This window comes from Sceloporus occidentalis, unplaced genomic scaffold, assembly GCF_023333645.1.
Source record: "Sceloporus occidentalis isolate IW3139 unplaced genomic scaffold, rSceOcc1.0.p SCAF_4, whole genome shotgun sequence".
In the NCBI taxonomy this organism is placed as follows: Eukaryota; Metazoa; Chordata; class Lepidosauria; order Squamata; family Phrynosomatidae; genus Sceloporus; species Sceloporus occidentalis.
In genome coordinates, this window is record NW_028316984.1 from 143,491,767 (window position 1) to 143,513,463 (window position 21,697).

General features: G+C 39.9%; 2 protein-coding genes across 6 annotated transcripts in view; one reads left to right on the forward strand and one right to left on the reverse strand.

Moving 5' to 3' along the window:
• Nucleotides 1-6,040, reverse strand: part of GANC (glucosidase alpha, neutral C) — a 36,938-nt gene extending 30,898 nt beyond the window's left edge. For 3 of the 4 annotated variants that reach the window (XM_089521884.1, XM_089521885.1, XM_089521886.1), the window contains exons 1-3: nucleotides 5,894-5,982; nucleotides 3,431-3,493; nucleotides 795-903 (exon numbers count right to left, since the gene is read on the reverse strand). In XM_089521884.1, coding sequence (XP_089378010.1) covers nucleotides 795-903; nucleotides 3,431-3,493; nucleotides 5,894-5,922 — 201 coding nt within the window. In that variant the 5' untranslated portion in view covers nucleotides 5,923-5,982. Of the gene's footprint in view, nucleotides 1-794; nucleotides 904-3,430; nucleotides 3,494-5,893 lie in introns of all 4 variants that reach the window. The other variant, XM_089521887.1, reaches the window with a different exon arrangement.
• Nucleotides 6,041-8,307: 2,267 nt separating this feature from the next.
• VPS39 (VPS39 subunit of HOPS complex) overlaps nucleotides 8,308-21,697 on the forward strand; it is a 38,665-nt gene continuing 25,275 nt past the window's right edge. Inside the window, exons 1-6 of one of the 2 annotated variants that reach the window (XM_089521888.1) lie at nucleotides 8,308-8,483; nucleotides 12,606-12,671; nucleotides 14,992-15,018; nucleotides 15,409-15,473; nucleotides 20,493-20,535; nucleotides 21,108-21,202. In XM_089521888.1, the coding sequence (XP_089378014.1) occupies nucleotides 8,411-8,483; nucleotides 12,606-12,671; nucleotides 14,992-15,018; nucleotides 15,409-15,473; nucleotides 20,493-20,535; nucleotides 21,108-21,202 (369 nt within the window). In that variant the 5' untranslated portion in view covers nucleotides 8,308-8,410. The remainder of the gene's footprint in view (nucleotides 8,484-12,605; nucleotides 12,672-14,991; nucleotides 15,019-15,408; nucleotides 15,474-20,492; nucleotides 20,536-21,107; nucleotides 21,203-21,697) is intronic. The other variant, XM_089521889.1, reaches the window with a different exon arrangement.

A 21,697-nucleotide genomic window follows, 5' to 3' on the forward strand; every position in this document is an offset into this window, starting at 1 on the left:
GCTTGGAATACACAAGGGGTGGTTCTTGTCAGTTCTTTCTTCTGAAATCTAGCCTAGAGCATCTGGGATTTTTTGGCCATTACTCATCAAAGTACTAACCAAGGCTGACCCTTCTTAGCTTTCAAGATTAGATGCGATCTGGACAGTTTACAACAAATTATATATATATATATATATATATATATATATATATATATATATAGGTGTTTTTTTTTAAAAAAATAAACAATTCTGTCAAAAGCAGAAAAGTTAAAGTTTAATCATTGTTTTAAGATTTAAAAATGAAAGGAGAAATAAAATCAATTTCTTTAAAGACACCCAGAATAAAGCTAAGAGGTTGTGAAGAAAATGCCTTAGGTAATATTAATACTAATACAATTTCTTCTTATTATTATTATTATTATTATTAGTATTAGTATTTTATTCAGATCTTGTTAAATAGATCAGAACTGGAGCTCAAGGTGCCTTACAAAAACTAAAAACAGATTAGAACAGTTATAGATAAAAACACATAAAATGCATATTTATAGTGTTTTGTTTTATTATTCTTGTTTTGTATACTGTATGTTTGATGTTCTGACCTTTGGTTGAAAGACCTTTATAAATAACTACTGTTGTTGTTGTTTTAAAAATACAGTGCTTTTTATATGTATTATAATACCACTGTTCCATACTAAAATACTATTTAAGATCTTAGATTATGTAAAATATTACTTAATATGGAAGATTAATTTTTGTATTGTAAATTGTGCATTACTTTTCTTTATCAATTACTTCCCAAATCTATTTCTCACCTTGCACTCTTCATTGATAATTTGGAATTTGACATTGCCACTGGATAATTCTACTGTGTCCAGCAAGACTCGATACAAGGGCTTCCCAGGACACAAATGTTTCTGACGTCTGATAAAAAACCAAAAACAAACAAACAAACAAACCAAAAACCCAAAGAGACAACATACAATTAATTTACTTCTGTAAATACTGTAACTGCGTAATGGTAAAAGACATAGGAGATAATCACATGGACAAATAACCTGACTATTCCTTAACGGGATGCAGACAGCTACTGTATTATCGCTTTTAATATGCTGCAGATTCTGCCGGGCAGCTGCATCCCGAGTCTCAGGCATGCTTTGGAGACCACTTTTCAAGGACAGAAAGGTCCTGGCTTTGAAAAGAGGGCTCTGAAATGCACCTAGGACCCGGGATGCAGCCGGGATGCATTCACCCAGCGGAATTGGTGGCGAATTACGAGAGAATTACGAGCGATAATAAGGGAGCAGTCGGATTATTTGTCCATATGATAATCTCCATAATCATGCTCACTTAACTTCTCTTGAAATCCAAGGGAACTGAGGCGCGTTACAGACGGGCCCATGAGGCGCCGTCATCACGCGTGAGGGGCGGCGCTTTCTGACGGGCCTTGCCCCTAGCGCGTAATGACTACATCAAAATGGCGCTGCCGCATACAGATGGGCGCCGCCATTTTGACGTAGCGGACACTGCATCTGCACGTCACGTGGAGGAAGTGACGCCATGAGTGCACGACTGGCACCTCGCGGCGTCTCTTCCGGGGCCCAGGAAGGAGCACGATTTTCGCGCTCCTTCTTTGCTGTGTCTGGGAACCGCGTGGTTTGGATGCTGCAGTTCCCAGACGCAGCAACCAGCAGCGGAGCGAGACTGCCCCTTCTGGGCCGTCTGTAACGCGCCTGAAACAAGTTTGAAGCTCAACTTTATATGAATTCAGAACTGCACTAAAAACATAATGACATATGACATAATTAGTCGGCCCTGCAGCCATGGATTCAACCATCCAAATTAAAAAAATACTTCCCAAAAACAAAGCTTGATTTTGGCATTTTATATAAGCAACACCATGTTATTATGCCATTGTATATCATGGGACATGAACATCCACAGATTTTGTTATCAGCGGTAGAGGTGGGGAGGTGTGGATTGTGTTGCTGGAACCAATCCCCCAGCAGATACTGTATTTGCTGCTCACTTTTAAAATTATGTTTTCTTTTTTCTTTGACAACAGAAAATCCTATTTAACTTATTCATAGCATTATCTTTTCTCAGTAAAGCACAGCTTAGCTCCTTTCAGAATTCTCTTTATCTGGAAGGAAGTTCATGATGTTTATCATCATCATCATCATCATCATCATCTCCTCTTTCATGATACATTCTTACCATTAAATTATTTTCAGAATTACTGATAGTGATTAAAAAGAAAAATTCTAGTTGTCGATGGCTGGAGAGCACTAGGAAGACATATTGGTGCCTCTTTACTACCCATTGCCTTTGGATCCAAATTCATTCCATTTCCTTAAATAAGCTCCTGATTTGAGCCACTCATCTGTTATCCCTGGTCCCCACCTTCTCCGTACACACATCTTCCTCCATATCTACTATGCCAATACCCACCAATCCCAATCAGGAATTCTCTGCATGGAATCCAACTTCCCTTCGGACAGTTCAATAGTAAATTTAGACTAGAAGATTGTGACATACAGGTACTGCATTTTAGGAGAGGAACTAGTGTTATGTTCATGTAGTTTATCCTGAAACTGCTCCCTACAGGCTTTTGCAACAGTGACTTTGCAACACTGAAAGTAATCTTTGCTAAAAGAAGAATCTCTTGCTAACAGACGTGCTATTAGGCAGGATGTGAATTGGAAAGTGATTCTCCCTTTAGTAAAGGCTTTTAAAATACTTTGTGGAGTTTATCAGATAAGGGAAATTGGAAGTATAATCCAAAGGCAATCTGAACGCAATCATGGGGTTTAACGTTATTGCGTGATAGACTACCACACACACTTTCGGGCAATGGGAAATCAGTCCGAATGCAATCATGGGGTTTCACGTTATTGCGTGATAGATTACCACACACAATTTTGGGCAATGGCAAGCTATTTTCGGGCAATGGGTCAGTTCGAACGCAATTCAAATTCATGTAAATTCGCTGAAGTAGTGAATTCATGTGAATGTGTTCTGCCCAACTTTCTTTTCATTCGAAATTAAGAGAAATTCCTCCCGTGTGAAAACTCCTCTGTAACAAACTATTGAGTGAAGAGGCTTCTACTCATGAGGGCATGCAAAGTGGCTGGAAGGTACCCAGATTAGTTTTTTACTCCCCCAGTCTCTCTTAAATCATTTGCAAGGAGAATTTGCATGATGGTAGGTTGCTACAATCTAGCAAGGAAATTCAAAACTTGGGGCCAAACTAGATATGAATTTAATTGTACAACTGCAGGTCTGTTAATATGCATAGCTGTGTTGTGTTTGTTATGCAAAGTGGAAGTGAAGTGAATTGATCCTGCAATAGTAAAAGCTGCTTTTTTCATACTGCTTTGGGTTGTGTTGTGTTGCGTTGTTAGCCCTATGGTCTTCTGGCTAGGTGCATAATAACTACACTTTTCCTTACCTGTAGAAGGCAATTTCTTTACATGTTTTAAATTGGCTTTCGTCCACAGCCTCATCTTGGACACTGGATAAAAGACAGTATAATAGGATCTCATTGAAAAAAGAAATGTATAAACTGTACACTGGCACAAACTTGTCCAATTTAAAAGGTGGGCTATGTCAATGAAGTTACTGTTGCTTAAGCACAGTATGCATACATATATGGACTCCACAGTAAAGCTATTCTTTCACAAGAAAGTCTTTTAAAAACCAGCTATTGTAGAGCTTCATGATCAGTACTTTGCCAGGATATTCTGGGAGATGTCCTTTAGCAAGTTAGTATCATCCACACTTTTGATAGCCAAGTTGGTTAAATAAAAATAAAGACTGTTAAGTGGTGTAGCAAAAGTGTACATATGGCTTACTTCTCTTTTTTACTTTTTCAAAGTGAGCAACTTCTGAATTTGGATGGTCTTGTATTTTCAGAAAAGAAAATCCAATGTATTACTTTTCCTCACCCCAGCAAGCTGAGGTTCCTCCAGTTGAAACTTGAAACCATCAGGTTAACTGAGGTATTCCACTTGCCATCCTGACAGTTCCTTCCCACCATATTTCAAGACTGAACATGTCACGATTTAAAGATCAAATCTTTCCCTCAACATTACCCCCAACCCCGTTTTCACAACATCTGACTTAATAAAGAGTTCTGAAAAGCACTGTTTTGTGCTTTTTTTGGGTGGCTTAATAAAGACATTACTACTCTATAGATTTTTCTAATGGCCAGCACAGCTATTCCTGGTTTTCTGCATCACTGTTTTGTACTATATAATTGAAAACCCTATCAGAAAACTCACCTGCAAGTAATGCCACTTTTTCTATCATTCTAACAACAACAACAAAAACTCTGTAGACTTGAGATGGCTGTATTGACTGCAGTATTGCATGATCCACTTTGTTAAAAAACTAGAATCCTCATGCTACACTACTGTGTTTTAAATGCACAAAGCAAGAGGGCATAAACAGGATTTATAAGCTATCACACAACTTCCGTGAAGAATGAAGAAATAGCTTGCCGGGGTAGACCAAAATTAACCTACCGTAGTCTTAGCATGCATAAATTGGAAACAACTTGAAGGCAAACAACACGCACACAGAGCACCCCTCCAATTCTGATCTACTCCACTGGAAACTGGTTGGTGACCAGTTTATGAGTAGCCTATTGTTTATTAAACTGAGACTGTTGTTCTTCAGCCATATCATGAGAAGTCATGACTCACTAGGAAAGACAATAATGCTTGGTAAGACAGAAGGCAGTAGGAAAAGAGGAAGAAGGCATTCCAGATGAGTAGACTCAATCAGAAAGGAAGCCACAGCCCTGAGTCTGCAAGACCTGAGCAGGACTGTTGATGGCAAGGTGACTTGGGGGCCTCTCAGTCATAGGGTTACCATAAGTCGATGGCAGTTAACACAATTGTTTATCCTAACTGAATGGCATCTTCCCCATAGTTTATTTAGGACCTAAATATCCTAATGACACCAGATAATGTCTGATCTTGGAAGCTATGCAGGATCAGCCCTGGTTAGTACTTGGATGGAAGACCACCAATGAATACCAGGTGCTGTAGGCTATATTTCAGAGGAAGGAACTGGCAAAGCCACCTCTGAGTATTCCTTGTCTAGGAAAAGCTATGACAATTGTAAATAGACAACTTGATCCAGGAGCAACTTCTGTGAGCCTCAAGCTCTTTCGCTCTTTCCAGTTCACATTTGCCAATGTAAACATTCTCTCCTATTGATGTATGTGTGTGGTTGCATCCACAATGCAGAGGAAAAAATGCAGTTTGATACCGCTTTATCTGTCATGGCTCAATGCTGGGAAATGGAGTTTGGCGAGACTTTTCGCCTTCCCTGTCAGAGAGAGCTCTGGTGCCACAGCAAACCATTTGCTCAAAATGAAACAAATGGAAGTAAATTTTAGAGAGAGTCTTTCCCATGTTCTGTCCAAAGCATGCATTCATTTCACTCCACTAACAGCTCCACAGAGGTCCCAGAATTTCCTCTTGCACCTGAAATTCAACTGGGATTGCTAGTAGCTGCAAACTTCTTAGATTGTTAAATAAATAAATAATTATTATTAGATTTATTTGTATCCTGCTCTTTTCCCAGAACTGGGACTCAGGGCGGCTTCACAATATTAAAAAAAAAAAAAAAAAAACACAATTAAAAACACAGAAAAGAGGTGCATTTAAAAATTATTAAATTACTACAATGATAAAATAGAAAGGTATTAAAGGAATAAATAAAATAAATTGTAATAAAATGTCAAATGTTTCCCCTAGTATCGAATACATGTATTTCACTTAGAATCCCAGGGGCCCATAGCACTGAGCCGTGGCAGTGAAAGTGGTGTCAAGGCGGATTATTTCTGCAGTGCGGATGCAGCTTAGGTTTGCAAGGCAACTGCTGCAGAATCCTGCGTTTTTACCTGATTTTTTCTTGGCTACTCGATTCCATGGCATCCCTGCCCAGTGAGTTATTTTTGAATGCAAGGGCTGCTCCTTGCTGTCCTCCCTTCGCTGTAAACCAGGGATAAGGCAAGGCAAAGCCTTCAGTTGCCTTTGGGCAGTTTCGATTTCACCTCCTCTCACAGCACTCTGGGAAATGGAGTTTTTTTTATTTCTGAGCATTTGGACAGGCTGGTCATCTGGGCAAGATCGGATGAAGCAGCAAGACACTTTGTTCTGCCTTTTTGTTTTGCTTCAGTACCACCTCGGTGCTTCAAGTTGGCTTGGAGCTGGAGAAGGACCATACCCCTGCTATCAAGAGTTTGTTTTATTTTTTAGAAACAGTTTCACCATGTGGAGTTATTGTAGCAAGGGTTGCCTTTGGAATGTGAAAGCCAAGGCAAAAATTAGGAGATGAAAAATTCACCTTTGTCCACAGAATTGAAAGATATAGCTGTGTTAGTCTGTAGGATCAGCACATAGAGAGATCTTGTAGCCCCTTTGAGACTTAACTGAAAGAAAGAAGTTGGCAGCAGGAGCTTTCCTACACTTCACTCTACTTCCTCAGATGCATTTGGTGGAGCCAGGCATAGACAAATACATGCCATTGGTATGTAGCGAGATCTTGTAGCTCCTTAGAGACTAACTGAAAGGAAGAAGTTGGCAGCAGGAGCTTTCCTAGACTTCACTCTACTTCTTCAGATGCATTTGATGCCATTGGTATGTGGGGATGTCAATTCAAATTACAGATCCTTTGTGTACAGAGATGAAGTTGCAGGTCCAGTTTTAACATCAGCCGTTAGTGTACAAAGGCATTGGAAACTGGTTGGAAAGAGAAACAGCAGAATTGGAATTAATCCAGAAATTACAGTCCCCCAGCAATGGATTGAACAAAGGCAATGGTTCTCTGACTCACCACACACATCTCAACACTATCTGACCCCATCCTTATGGGGTGCCCTCCATTCATCTATTCCCCTCCTCACCACAGGCTAGTCCCATTGCAAACTGGATCTGCCTCTTCATCTCCATGCACAAAGACCAGTTTCCTACGCCTTTGGGCATGAACGACCATCCTTAAAACTGGACCTGCAACTTCATCTCCATACACAAAGGATTTGTAATTTGAATTGACATCCTCGCATGCCAATGGCATATATTGTATATACTTGTCTATAAGTCTAAAATTTATGCCCAAAAACTGACCCCAAAATCCCAGGTCGTATGGAAACGTGATAGCAGATCTTTCAGACTTCCCCATGCAGTGCAGAGAGGAGTTTATTTCTCTCTGAAGCCAAGCAGAAATAAAAGTCCATCTCCCTCCTGTGTGTCTGGCTGAAGCAAAAGCTGAAACAATGAGGCAAAAAGCATCAGTGAGAGTCTCTCTTGCCATACGCACACATATACACACTGAAGGAGCCTCCAAGTTTTACCCTCAACCTATCCATGGGTCATGGCAAAATTCATAATTTTGGCCCCAAAACTTGACCTCGACTTCTACATGAGGTCGACTTAAAGTTGAGTATGTGCCTGGCTTCCATTCCACCAAATGGATCTGAGGAAGCAGACCTTTTTTCTTTTTTTCATTTTTGTCCGCGTTTTTCCTGATTCATCCAACAGACACTGGCATAGAACTGCCCTGGAGGAGCTACAAAGGCCCAGTGGGGTATTCTCTCTAGGAAGCTCTAGGTCCTTCAGTGCAACTTTTGGTTAAAGCTGGCTAAAGAGTTGCACTGGAGGACCTAGGTATTCCTAGAGAGAACACACAACAAAGGAAGAGCAAGGTATAAATACACTCATCCCTCCAGATTTGTGGATTTGATTATTCACGGATTTTATTAATATGTTCTCTTTAGCAATCTCTAGGTCCTTCAGTGCAACTTTTTAGTTGAAGTTGACCATAGAGTTGCAGTGGAGGACCTAGATATTCCCAGAAAGAACATATTAATCCATATTGTGCTCCTGTGTCATTGCTATGTAGTTATGTATTATTTTATTGTTATAATTTTGTATTTTAGGGAGGGAGGGTTAGGGGTGGGTTATTTTATCACTTTTGTATTCCAAACTCTGCTGTTATCCACCTTGATCACCAAAACGGAAGAAGCGGGATATAAATAAATATTTTATCATTATTATTATTATATTAATCAAATCTGTGAATAATCAAAGCCGCAAATATGGAGGGATGAGAATGTGTGTGTGTGTTGTTGTTGTTATTATTATTATTATCATCCACTTGGAGACCACTTTAAGGGCCCTGGCTCAGTGCTAGGGAATCCTGGGAACTGTCTGTTGTGGGGGCACCATAGAGCTGTCTGTGAGAGTGGGGATAGAGTAGGCCTGTGGGGGGAGATGCCCCGGAAGTAGAAGGAGGAGAACCGGAAGCGTGGCGGGAGGGCCTGGTCTAGAGCCAGGGGAGCTCCCAGTGGCTGCTGCTTCAGCTGTTGTTGTCCTCAGGAACGGAGGCCTGGCGCCCTTGAGGCCCCGGGGCTGCCATTATGCACGACGCCTTCGAGCCGGTGCCCATCTTGGAGAAGCTGCCCCTCCAGATCGACTGCCTGGCCGCCTGGGGTGAGTGGGGCGGGGGCTTTGGTCCCCATCCCCTTGTGGCCGAAGCTGCCCTTTGCCTTCCTCCTCCGATCCTGGGTTCAGGGCGAGGAAGGAAAACAAGCCCTCCTTTCTTCCCTGCCCGCCTCCTGAGGAGGATAAGAGCACGCTTATCCTGGGGAACCTGGACCACTCTATGCGTTTTTAAATGGCAGTTGTGCACTCCTAGAGTTGGGAGAGACCCCAAGGGCCCCCCAGTCCAGCCCCACTCTGCCATGCAGGAACTCGCCATCAAAGCATCTCCTGTGGCAGATGGCCCTCCAGCCTCTGTTTAAAGACTTCCAAAGGATGAGACTCCACCGCTTTCCAAGGGAGTATCTTCCACTAACATCTCTCTTTCATAGAGCCACAGAGTTGGAAGAGACCCCAAGGGCCCCTCAGTCTAACCCCATTCTGCCATGCAGGAACTCACTATCAGATGGCCATCCAGCCTCTGTTTAAGGACCTCCAAGGAATGAGGCTCCACTATACTCTTGAGGAAACAGGTTCTACTAACAGCTCTCTCTCTGCCAGGAATGTCTTCCTAATGTTGAGGTGGAATCTCTTTTCCTCTAGTTAGAATCAAAGAATCCTAGAGTTGGAAGAGACCACAAGAGCCATCCAGTCCAACTCCCTTCTGCCATGAAGGAACTCACCATCAAAGCATCCCCAACAGATGGCCATCCAGCCTCTGTTTAAAGACTCCCAGGGAGTGTGTTCCACTCTTACTGTCAGGAGGTTCCTCCTAATGTTGAGGTGGAATCTCTTTTCCTGGAGCTTCCATCCATTATTCCATGTCCTATTCTCTAGAGCAGCAGAATACAAGCTTGCTCCATCCTCAGTGTGACACTCCTTAAAATACTTATGCAGGGCTGTATCATATCACCTCTTAATCGCCTCTTCTCCATGCTAACCATACCCAGCATCTAAGTCTCCCAGCATCCCAAATCCACAAACCATTTAAACAAATAAAATTCACAATATTCTAATGAACATTGGTCTATTTCACAATACAGCACAAGATACCAATATACCAATGTTGTAAAGGTAAAGGTAGTCCCTTGACATGAATGTCTAGTTGCAACTGACTGTAGGGGGTGGTGCGCATCTCTGTTACTAAGCCAAAGAGCCAGCATTGTCCGAAGACGGATCCAGTGGTCATGTGGCCAGCATGACTGCACTGAATGCTGTTATTTTCCCACCAAAGTGGTACCTATCTACTTGCATTTGCATGCTTTCGAACTGCTAGGTTGGCAGAAGTTGGGACTAGTGATGGGAGCTCACCCCATCATGCGGCACTTGGGCCTTGAACTGCCATCCTTCCGATCGTCAGAATTGGTGACTTAACCACCAAGCCACCACATCCTTTATATTGGTATATTGTATGATATATTGGTATAGTTCACAAAATACACAGTATGCCAATATACCATAATATACCATTATATTGTTATTATTTGTTTTATTTATTTCATTTGTCTGCTACCTTTCTTCCAGGAGGGACCTGTGATTCCACAAAATACCAATGAATATTGGTGTATTGCACAATGTACCACAATACAGCAATGCTCAGTGTATTGCACAATATACCACAATACACCAGTGGATATTGGTATATTGCGCAGTATGCCAAAATACCACAGTATAACAATATACCAAAATGCACAATATACCAATGGATCCAGGTTCTCTGGATGACAGCATGGTGTAAAGAGAAGAAGGACCCTGATTAAATTAAGGCCTGTGTTCTCCTCTTTTCTGGAAGAGTTTATTCCAAGTGGGATTAGGTTTACATCAGAACTGTGGGTTGCTCATCTGGGCTAAACAAGTACTTCTCCTTCCCCTTATTGTTGAATTATGGGAGTGGAAGGTTACTTCAGGAGTACTTTGCATGCTACAGAAAATGCCTGAAGGGCATTCAACGGAGTCTTAATAAATATGCATCTGGGATCCACATTGTATAACTCCTTAGGGAATGTTCACTATATGTTCGGGTGTTTTGGGGAAAATATTTGGCTAACCAGGGATGCAGATATGGAGATCTGTCTGTGGCACCAACTTTTGAAGTAGTAGACAGGTTGAGACTCCTTTATCCAGAAATCTGAAATATTCCAAAAACAAACCCTTTTTTTCATGCGTGGCTAGGATAGTGACACCTTTGCTTTCTGAAGTTTTAATAGACACAAGCATCATTTCATGCACAAAATTATTAAAATATTGTGTAAAATTGCCTTCAGCTAAAATTACTGACATGTCTTATGCGAATACTGGTATTCCAGAATCCAGAAAAATCTAGAACATCTCTGGTCCCAAGTATTTTGGATAAGGGAGACTCAACCTGTATTTACCTCTAAGGTATATGGGATTCAACATATACATATGGTTTACTGGTCGCATAGGTAGAATACTACATTTAATTTTTCAGTCAGAAATCTCCTCCACTCATCTGAATGACCGAAGAGTTTGTCAGTTCTCAGCAGGATACTGTTTAAATCAGGAGCGGACAACATTCAACTTTAAATGGGTACCATGTAAAATTTAAATGTGATGGACAAATTGATAACTTTATGAATAATTCATAGTCTTGCTGAGTCTGCCTTACCTACCAAGATGACTGTACTTTCCATTCAGAAGTCTTGTCTGGCACTCGGAAGGTCTGGAGAAATGGATATTTTAAAATAGTGCAATATTTAATGCTGTCGTAGAATTAACAGTGCTTGTGTCATTGTTTTGCTAAATATTCTTATGGGATTATGGGGAGAGAAGATTTACAAGAATTTTCCATTCCACATTGATACAGTTGTTTCCAGTGACTATCACTTTTGGTCCAAGGTAATCTCAACTTGTATAAATACAGACATGTTGCTTATGTCCGATTTGAACAGAGATAGTATTTACAGCATTAAAGCTGGGTGAAAAGGAAGATAGATTGTATGGGGAGATGAGTGTTAAAACTGTCACCATATGGTTATTGCATGTATGCATATTGTTGGGTATGCATGCATGCAGAACCTGTAGTATTCTGCAGTTTGTCAGTGGATGCTTTCACATGGAAGGCAAGCATAATTAAAACATGATAAAAACATTGCCTCCTCCGTGTAAAAGTGTACAGTGCAGCTGTTGCATGTGATGATATCTGTACTTGTTGTGATTTCCTGCTTGAACAAATGTACCATGTACAAAATGAATAAAGTTTGTGGCTGCCTTTATAGTAAGCTTCATTTTGAGTCCCCATTCCCATGGAAGAAATGGGTATTAATACATTATGATCCAGGTGGTTATAATTTGCATATTCTTAAATATAGTTGCATGTGTGTGCTTAAGTTGAGGATGCTGTTTAAATAACTCCTGATAGTCTTTGGATATTTAAAGAAATATTTTTGACTCACAGTTCATACATTATTACCATCTGGCATTGAGAAGACTTGTTTGTTAATCATGTTTGATAGCAGTACAAACAGTTAAAAACAAATAGCTATTAGTAATGCTTTGCCTTGTTTAGTACTCTAAAAATATGATTTGCCTAGAGGAAGTGGAAAGAGACAGTGATACTTTTGAGTAAAGAGGCATAGAATTGCATTGTAAACTTAACTGAAGTATATTGAACATTATAGATTTGTAATGTTATTTTTACTTTTGTCTTTGCATTGTGATACCCACATACTTTAAAATATGGTAGTCCAATATCATGTTTTTCTTTTACATTGCTGACATTTTCAGGTTTTTTTTAAATGCTGCCTTGCTAATTTTAACATGTATGAAGAGCCATGGATATATATTCATTATGCTATTACTAAATAATATGAAAACTATTTTTAGAAATAAATAATTCTCTCATTAAAAATAGTAGAAGAACTTTTTACATGATGCATCTCTGGATTTCAGCAAACAAATCACATTGTAATCCATGGAATTTGAGTACATATGGTTAAGATCTGAGTGACAGTGAGTAGATATACTGCATATTCTTCAGGAGTGTAGATGGGACACATATATGGTTTGTCCTTTAAGGTTTTTCAGTACGAAATGTAACAGACAAATAAAATAGACTTGGATGGAAGAAATGGACTCTTATTAGTGGTGACAGAATATTTTCTCTTTCTGCAGAGGAATGGCTCCTCGTTGGGACCAAACAAGGACACCTTCTACTTTACCGAATTCGAAAAGAAACTGGTAGGTTTGTAATGATTCAGCCCTTCTGTATATTGGTTCGCAGATGTTGTAGCTCTTAGTGACTTGAAGACTCAAGCATAATAATTTCTGACTTGTGCTGACCCTAAGGCAAACCTATCATGGGGTTTTCTGGGGCTGAGAATGTATGACTTAAGTTCACCCAGTGGGTTTCCATGAACAAGTGGGGAATTGAACCCTGATCTTTAGAGCCATAGAATAACACTCATTTGCTCTGAAAGTCAGTATCATGCTGACTCTTGGAGCAAATTTTCTTAACTGCATTTAGGCTAGTTCATGTTTTCTTTGTATAGACCTTACACATGATAGTGGTGTCAGTAGTGGGATCTCAGTAGAAGCCTAAGAAGTTGTATAGTGCTTAAATACTGAAGGTTCAAAGTAACTGTCTCTGAAACTCTTAGAATCTCTATCACATTTCTAGCTTTCCAGAAAGGCTTACCATGTCCTAAAGGCCCAACTTTGGTAGTTGTTGCTTGAAGACAATATATATTGTGCCCAGGCTCTGTAAACAGTACCTGTGAGATAGGGATCAAGGTGACACTGTAGGAGGGAGGCAGGAACTATCTAAATCCTCTTTTCTCCTCCTCCATTTTCTGAGGTCCTGGTCTAAATTATTCCTCCTAACCGTTATTTACTGACCAAAAAACAATTATTCATGTACCAGTTCTACAAGTATTGACACATTTAGTTTTCTGCTGATTGTTCCAAAAAAGCTAATATAGGGCCACCCCTGACAAAGCTGGATTGGGGCTGCAGCAACTGCATGCTCCTTTAGTAGCTGTTCCGTGGCCCCATGGCAGCTTCCTGGCGTGTTGGGATATTGCGTCGTGTAACTGCCACGCCTCCAAGATGGTCAAAAGCCCACCCACATGTGGGCAGCCGGTGGCGTGAAGCCGGCTTCTGGGCATCATGGGGGTGTGCATTGTGTGTATGCCACGCCTCCATGCTGGATGGAAACCAGCTTTCTATGCCAGGCTGTTCTGGCGCACACTTTCTATTACTGAATACATCAGGTTGCTATTTGCAGAGCAGTTTAATGGAAAAACAGGGCTGCCTTTTATGACATTTGGAAGTCTACCACAAATGGTTTTGTGTTTACTGAATAATAATAATAATAATAATAATAATAATAATAATAATAATATTTGTACAGTATGGTCTTTTGTTCCTTGAGGTTCCTTTCCACTCTGATTTGTTTATTGGACTTTATTATATTTTTAAGTTGTAAAGGAATATCATTCTGAGATTTAGGCAAAATTCAACCTATAAAACACACTTTGCTGTGGTTTGGAATGGAAACAGGGAAAATAAATTTAACAGTGGTTTTTTTTCTTACTTGAATGTCTTAGTTATCAATGGCTGTCTCTGTACTGCAGAAATAATCTGTTTTGAAACTGATTTAACTGCCCTGGCTCAGTGCTGTGGAATTCTGGGAATTGTAGTTAATTATGGCACCAGAGAGCTCTGACAAAGAAGGCTACAAATCCCAGAATTCCATGGAGCCATGGCTGTTGAAGTGGTGTCATTCTGAGTTATTTCTGCAGTATGGATGGAGCCATTGTCAAGAGATGCTAGAAACCCATTTATTTAACTTCTTCAAGGGACATTTCTGTATGATAAAGTGATACTATGAGTATATCTTCCTATCATACAATGTAAAAAAAAGCTTAAGAGTGAGCATACATTCTAAATGTATAGTCTCCAGACAGAGGTGAACATGTGGGTGTTATACTCAAACTTCATCAGTCTGAGTCATTGTGTCCTGCAGTTGGGGATGGTGGAATTGGTAGTCTTACAACTCTGGCAAGGCTACTGGTTGCTCATCTCTGCTGTAAATGTTAGCTCTGTGTGTGTTTGGGGGAGGATGAAGCCAACCAAAGGGCAAGGGGAGCCAACAGATAGGTGTAAGGAATTAACGTGAGCAAATGCAGGTATGTACAGTTAGGTTTTGTTTTGGTTAAAGATGCTATTAATGAATTTCTAAAATAATTGTAAGCAATGAGAGGCTGCATATTGGACACAGATTGGGAGGTGATGTTCCAACTTCTTTAGAAAAGTTACAAAAAATAGTCTGAAAATTAAGCTGAGGTAACTCATGTTCCTGCTCTGGGGGACATCTGAATTAAACAATTCAGAGAAGCCTGTATGTTTTTGTCGGTGTTCTAGTTTTGTAAAAAGACCAGTTTCTTTGCTGAATTCATACTCAATCACCTTAGCCAGTCTGTTCCAGTCGAATCATGCTAGTTTTGAGTTTCTCTTGTCTCACATGGAAAATTTCTCCCCCTTTTTGCATCAACATCAGGAGAGGTTACGGCATCAGAAAATGGATGTAAGTTTTGTATCCATAAACCTCTTTAAACCCTTGTGGTGAAATGTTTTATTCTTTTACCCTGTTACAGTACTTTCTAGAGATTTTATTTATTAGTATTTAATCTTGATAAAGGGTCCTGGGGGCTTGTCTTTCTCTAGAGTAGATTTTGAAGTCTTTTGTTAAACCCCTTTAGGTCAGATGATCACAAGACCTGGTTTACTGGTGGTTATACTGTAATGTGTATTGCTCAATTTTTTGCAGTAGGTCTGTGAGACGTACAACTCCACTCAAATGATAAAGCTGGTAATGGAAATTTGTGGTACAGTTTGCCTTTGCTGATGAAATAAAGTGGAGTAGTTAGCTTGTAAAGTATCTGTGGTCTAAAGGAGTTCCTTTGCTTTGTGTTAGGTTGCAATCGGTTTGAAGTGACACTGGAGAAATCAAACAAGAACTTCTCCAAGAAGATTCAGCAGGTAGGTATGATAGCTTTGGGTTCACCTAAGACAATTTCCTGAGAGGCATTTGCCTTGGATGAGATTGGAAATAGCTCTGCAATTGCTTAGCACCAAGAGAAATCTTACAATTTTAATATTGGTGTTTTCTGCCGCAGTCATAGGTCATCTCCTCCTTAGTAAATGTGTTTGTGGTTGCTGCCCTAAAATCAGAGGCAATTGGGGAGTGGCTGTAAATGCCTATTCTTACATGATATTACAGCTACAATATTGCAAGGAGGCTGATGTAGCCTTCTGCTTTCAAATGAGCGACTTTTCCCAAGTAATACTCACTAGCTTAAATCAAATTGCTAATGCTGAATAGAGTTGAAGTAATGCAAGTAGCTTTAGAGTTGACTTACACGGTTACCATTGATTAGTAGGTCTAGTCTGATTGAGTCTAGCAATGGGTTTTAGAGGTTTATATGTACATCATACTTTAAGCCAAGATCAGCTTCCAGAATGGACAAATAAAATTCATATAGAACTACAACAGGAGGAATATGTGATAGTATGGTTGAGTTTTCTGATTCCTAACAGTTGATAATACGGTCCAGGTTGGCTCCAGAGAGAGAGAGAGAGAGAGCGAGCAAAAAACAACAACAACCAACCAAACAAACCTGTTTGGTTCTTTTCAGATGTCTCTTTTTTGTTGCAGGTTATAATCTGTACAAATTACCAGAGTAATTGCAATTTGCTAAACTATGGTTCATGTTAACTATAGTTCATCTTAACTGTGGATTCATCAACTTCAGGCCTTAGATTCCTTGTTTCTACTAATTATAATATATTGTTAAGAGGAGCTCTAGTCAGAGTTGGTTTAAACCAAATGACGTAGAAAAAAAATCCTGGTTTTTAAATGGATTTTATATATATATATATATATATATATATATATATATATATTTATATTTAATCCTGGTTTTTAAATGGATTATATATATATATATATATATATATATATATATATATATAATCCTTTGTGAACTGCCTTGGGTCCAATAAAACAAACAAACAAACAAACAACCAAACAATATTACTGTTTTCTAACCCTCTTACTCAAGCAACAATGACTGTTTGAATTTAAACCACTTTAGCACTTATTGGCAGGTGTTCATTGTTAGACCAGTATCCAGTGTCAGTTGCTTCTTTTTAATCACTATTTTATAGTACAAGAAATAGCATTCACAAACAGATCCTTCAGTTACATAAGTTCAAGCAAAACAATTTGTTTTAAAAGAGCACTTTTAAAAGAACAATATTATTTAAGTTAATAGTCATAATGTCTGAATTGTATTTTGTTGGTAAATTTTCTGATTTAGTCTATACATTAATACAAAAACAAAACATGATGTGGTTTAAACTGAAAAAACTGGTCCCCCCCATCCTTGACTCATTTGTCTAGATTCAGAAACAAAAGGGAAGCAAAAGTCTTTGAGTTGCTCCTTGCAACTACAGTGTGTGTCTATGTGAATGCAAGCTGAAGAGGATGCTAAGCCTGTTCTGATAAGGCTAAACTTGTGTAGATGCTTGTGTTATTCTAAACCAATTTAGATGCCTGTGTACAACTCCGTTGCTGCTGTTGTCATCCACAGCAGTATACCTAGCATATTCAATACTTGATGCAGACAATTTTTAACACACTCCTTCTCTGTACAACAAAATTATTTTCAGTAATAACCATGAACATAAAATAATCATTAAATACATTTTGAAGAATTCTGGGCGTTCTAGTTAAACCATATCTGTAGCGCTGTATGATTCCCATTCCTGAGTTAGATATTCAAGCACTAATAAGTACGTGGCTTTCAGTAAACCTATGGCCGACAGGCTAGTCTGAGAGCTGCAAAGTTGATGCCAACCATGGCAGCTGTTGAATGCCAAGTGTGAACTTCACAGGCAGGTAGGGTGGGCAACTACAAGGAACCTTTGCCTCATTTAAGGGGGTGGCTAGTCACGTGGAAGATGACTGAGGGCTGCTGGCTTGCCCACCATGCTTTTACCTGACATCAGCAACAATCCTTGGAAAGTTGTTGTTAGAGTAAGGAGCCGCATCCTCTTGGAGAGGTGACAGCTGGGCTCTGAGTGAGGAGGAAGTCCACAGGTCTCAGGTGCAATAAGAAATGGGCGCTGTAGCTACAGTGGGAGCCATGCACCTCTGCCTCTTCCTGCTTGTCATCAGAATGACAGCGCTGCTGCTGTACCTGCACCTGCTACTGTAGAGAGGACTTCTGGGGGAAGCTGGCAATGGCTGGATCACTGCCTCTCTGCTCCCTCTTGTCCTCAGGGACAATGCATTCCCTTATTGTCTGCACCCAGGATGGACTGCTTTCACCACCCTGTCTGTGGTATACTATTAATCTTTCGTTCTTAGTTTTTTCTACGCTTCACTGTTTTATCTTCAATGACTCTAGTGTAATGGAAATATTTTTACCAGCATAAATTCTACTAAGGAATCACCAGACAGTAATTTTAGGTGCATTGGGGTAAATCAGTTTTAATACCATGAATGGAAATGATGGGAATCAACAATGATGGTAGTGGTGATGATAATTATAACAGCAGCAATTTATTTACTGTTGTTGTTAACCATAACAATAGTAAATAAAGTATTGTTGCTGCTGCTGCTATTATTAATGTTGGTGTTATTACTATCACTTGTCTCCTATATCCAGTAAGGGTTCATCTATGCAGTAGAAATAATGCAGTCTGACATCACTTTAAGGGCTGCAGCTCCATCCTATGGAATCATGGGATTTTTAGTTGTATGAGGTCTTTAGCCTCTGCCAGAGTGCTGGTGCTTTGTAAAAGTACAGATCCCAGAATTCTGTAAGTTGGAGCCATGGCAGTTCAGTAGTGTCCATCTGCATTATTTCTACATTGTAAGTGCACCCTAAGTTATTAGGCCCTTTATCATTTTTCTGAGCATGGTTGGTACAGTTGATGTGATAGCTGTAATTTAGGACTCAACCTATATGCATCTAGTTTGTATGTTGTGCCTGTTAACAGATGTTGAAAAAAACCACTGTACATGGCTTACTAGAGAGGTTAAGAACAACAAAAAGGGCTTTTTTGGATATGTCCGCAGCAAAAGGAGGAAGAAGGAAACGGTAGGGCCACTGCGTGGAGAAGATGGCAAAATGCTAACAGAAGACAGAGAAAAGGCAGAATTACTCAACACTTTCTTTGCCTCAGTCTTCTCAGAAAAGGCAAAGGGTGCTCAACCTGAGGATAATGGAGCAGAGGACAGAATAGGGGAATTTCAGCACTAAATAAGTAAAGAGATAGTACAGGAATACCTGTTTAACCTAAATGAATTTAAGTCTCCAGGACCAGATGAGCTACATCCAAGGGTATTAAAAGAACTGGCAAATGTAATATCGGAGCCATTGGCAATAATCTTTGAAAAGTCCTGGAGAACAGAAGAAGTCCCAGCAGACTGGAGGAGGGCAAACGTTGTCCCCATCTTCAAAAAGGGGAAGAAAGAGGATCCCAACAATTATCGTCCAGTTAGTCTGACATCAATACCAGGAAAGATTCTAGAGCAGATCATTAAACAGAGAATCTGTGAACATCTAGAAGGCAGTGCCATAATCACAAAAAGTCAACATGGGTTTCAGAGAAACAAGTCATGCCAGACAAATCTAATCTCTTTCTTTGATAAAATTACCAGCTTGGTAGATGAAGGGAATGCTGTGGATATAGTATATCTTGATTTCAGTAAGGCCTTTGACAAACTTCCCCATGACATTCTTGCAATCAAGCTTGTAAAATGTGGGCTAGACAAGGCAACTGTTAAGTGGATTTGTAACTGGTTGACCGGACGAACCCAAAGGGTGGTCAACAATGGCACCTTTTCATCCTGGAGAGAAGTGACCAGTGGAGTCCCACAGGGCTCTGTCCTGGGCCCAGTACTGTTCAACATCTTTATCAATGACTTGGAGGAAGAAATTGGGGGAATACTTATCAAATTTTCAGATGACACCAAATTAGGAGGAATAGCTAATACTCCAGAGGACAGGAACAAAATTCAAAATGACCTGAATAGACTAGAAAGCTGGGCCACAGCTAACAGAATGAACTTCAACAGGGAGAAATGTAAGGTACTGCACTTAGGGCGAAAAAAATGAAATGCACAGATATAGGATGGGGGACACCTGGCTTAAGGAGACAACATGTGAAAGGGATCTAGGAGTCCAAGTAGACCACAAGTTGAACATGAGTCAACAGTGCGATGCGGCAGCTAACAAGGCCAATGCGATTTTAGGCTGCATCAATAGAAGTATAGTGTCTAGATCAAAGGAAGTAATAGTCCCACTATATTCTGCTCTGGTCAGGCCCCACCTGGAATATTGTGTCCAGTTCTGGGCGCCACAATTCAAAAAGGACATTGAGAAACTGGAGTGTGTCCAAAGGAGGGCGACTAAAATGGTGAAAGTCTGGAAACCATGCCCTATGAGGAACGCCTTAGGGAGCTGGGTATGTTTAGCCTGGAGAAAAGAAGGTTAAGAGGTGATATGATAGCCCTATTTAAATATTTGAAGGGATGTCATATTGAGGAGGGAGCAAGCTTGTTTTCTGCTGTTCCAGAGACTAGGACCCAGAGCAATGGATGCAAACTGCAGGAAAAGAGATTCCACCTCAACATTAGGAGGAATTTCCTGACAGTAAGGGCTGTTCGACAGTGGAACACACTTCCTCAGAGTGTAGTGGAGTCTCCCTCCTTGGAGGTCTTCAAACGGAGGCTGGATGGCCATCTGTCGGGGATGCTTTGATCTGGATTTCCTGCATGGCAGGGGGTTGGACTGGATGGCCCTTGCGGTCTCTTCCAACTCTACGATTCTATGACTCTATAGAGAGCAGCTACTTTAAACAGGCATTCCTTGGTTAGTCATAAAAAGTAACTGTGCTGGTGGTATATAACATCACTCCTTTTGGTAATTAATCTTCATTGCTAACAGTTTTGATAGAATTATTTACAGTAAATTTTTGCCCCTATAGATCCATGTTGTATCCCAGTTCAAAATTTTGGTCAGTTTATTAGGTAAGTGAAATAATTCTTCAAGTTAATATTATTCCGGATCTATAATCCCATTCATACCTGGGAGTAACTCTTACTGAATTCAGTAGGATTTCAGTATAACATGCATAGGATTATTGTTGTTCTATGAATTTCCTTGGTTTCCTTTCTTCCTACTGCAGCCCTTTCCCTTCCTGTGTTCTTCCTCTCACACATGTAAAATGTTTTTCTTTGTAGCCTGACATACAGAAGATTGTATAGGCTTACTTTAAATCAGTTTAGCATGTGATCTGTCTGTCATCATTATAAAACTGACTTCCTGCTGATGGCATTGTTTAGTCTTTAGTTTTAATTTGTTCAAATTGTCCATTACCCTGTTAGTGAATATTGTCTTTGGACTAATTAGTGTCACCTTAGCACCAGTAAGAACATGAAATGTGTTTGTAATTATTTATATCCCAAACTCTCATTAATCCGTCTGAAAATATCATACTTTTGCCTGGTCTCAGATTTTGAAAGTTTTGTGAGTGGCTTTTCAGCTGAATTACTTACATGATGCTACTCAAACAGTAATTTGTATTTCTTGTCTTGAACAGAAAACAACATTTATGTTCATGACCTGTTGACATTTCAACAAATCACAACAGTTCCCAAGGCAAAAGGTGCAACTCTCTTCACCTGTGATCTAAAGGTAAGCTTAAGAAGTGGATGTCTTGTTTGGAGACCCTGGTACCCATATCTCAATCTGGGAATTTCTGAAACTTTGTTTGAGCAAGTATGATAGCAACTAAATAAAGCTGTGGTTTGTTGTAATGTCCAAACTGGGGATTTAGGCTTGTTTCTCTCCAAACAAGACAAAGTTGTGACTCAAACTCGTTTGCATAGAGTCAAGCAAGAACCTTCTGTCTGGATATGACAATAACCAAAATGTCAAGGGAGGGTCTGTAGTTGTTCATATGCTCCTGCTTGTATCAGGAACCAAGCAAGAATAATTGGCCAGCATATAAGCCATCGTTCCTCTGGAGCTCCGGCTTGTTGGAGTGTGTGAATTGGCTGTGAGAAATTAAATCATTTCTTTTTTTGTGGTTGATCAGTGAATTCAAAGACATAGCTGTGTTAGTCAAGAATCTATGAAAGCTTATGCAACAACTTCTTTGACACAGTTAGTCTCAAAGGTGCTACAAGA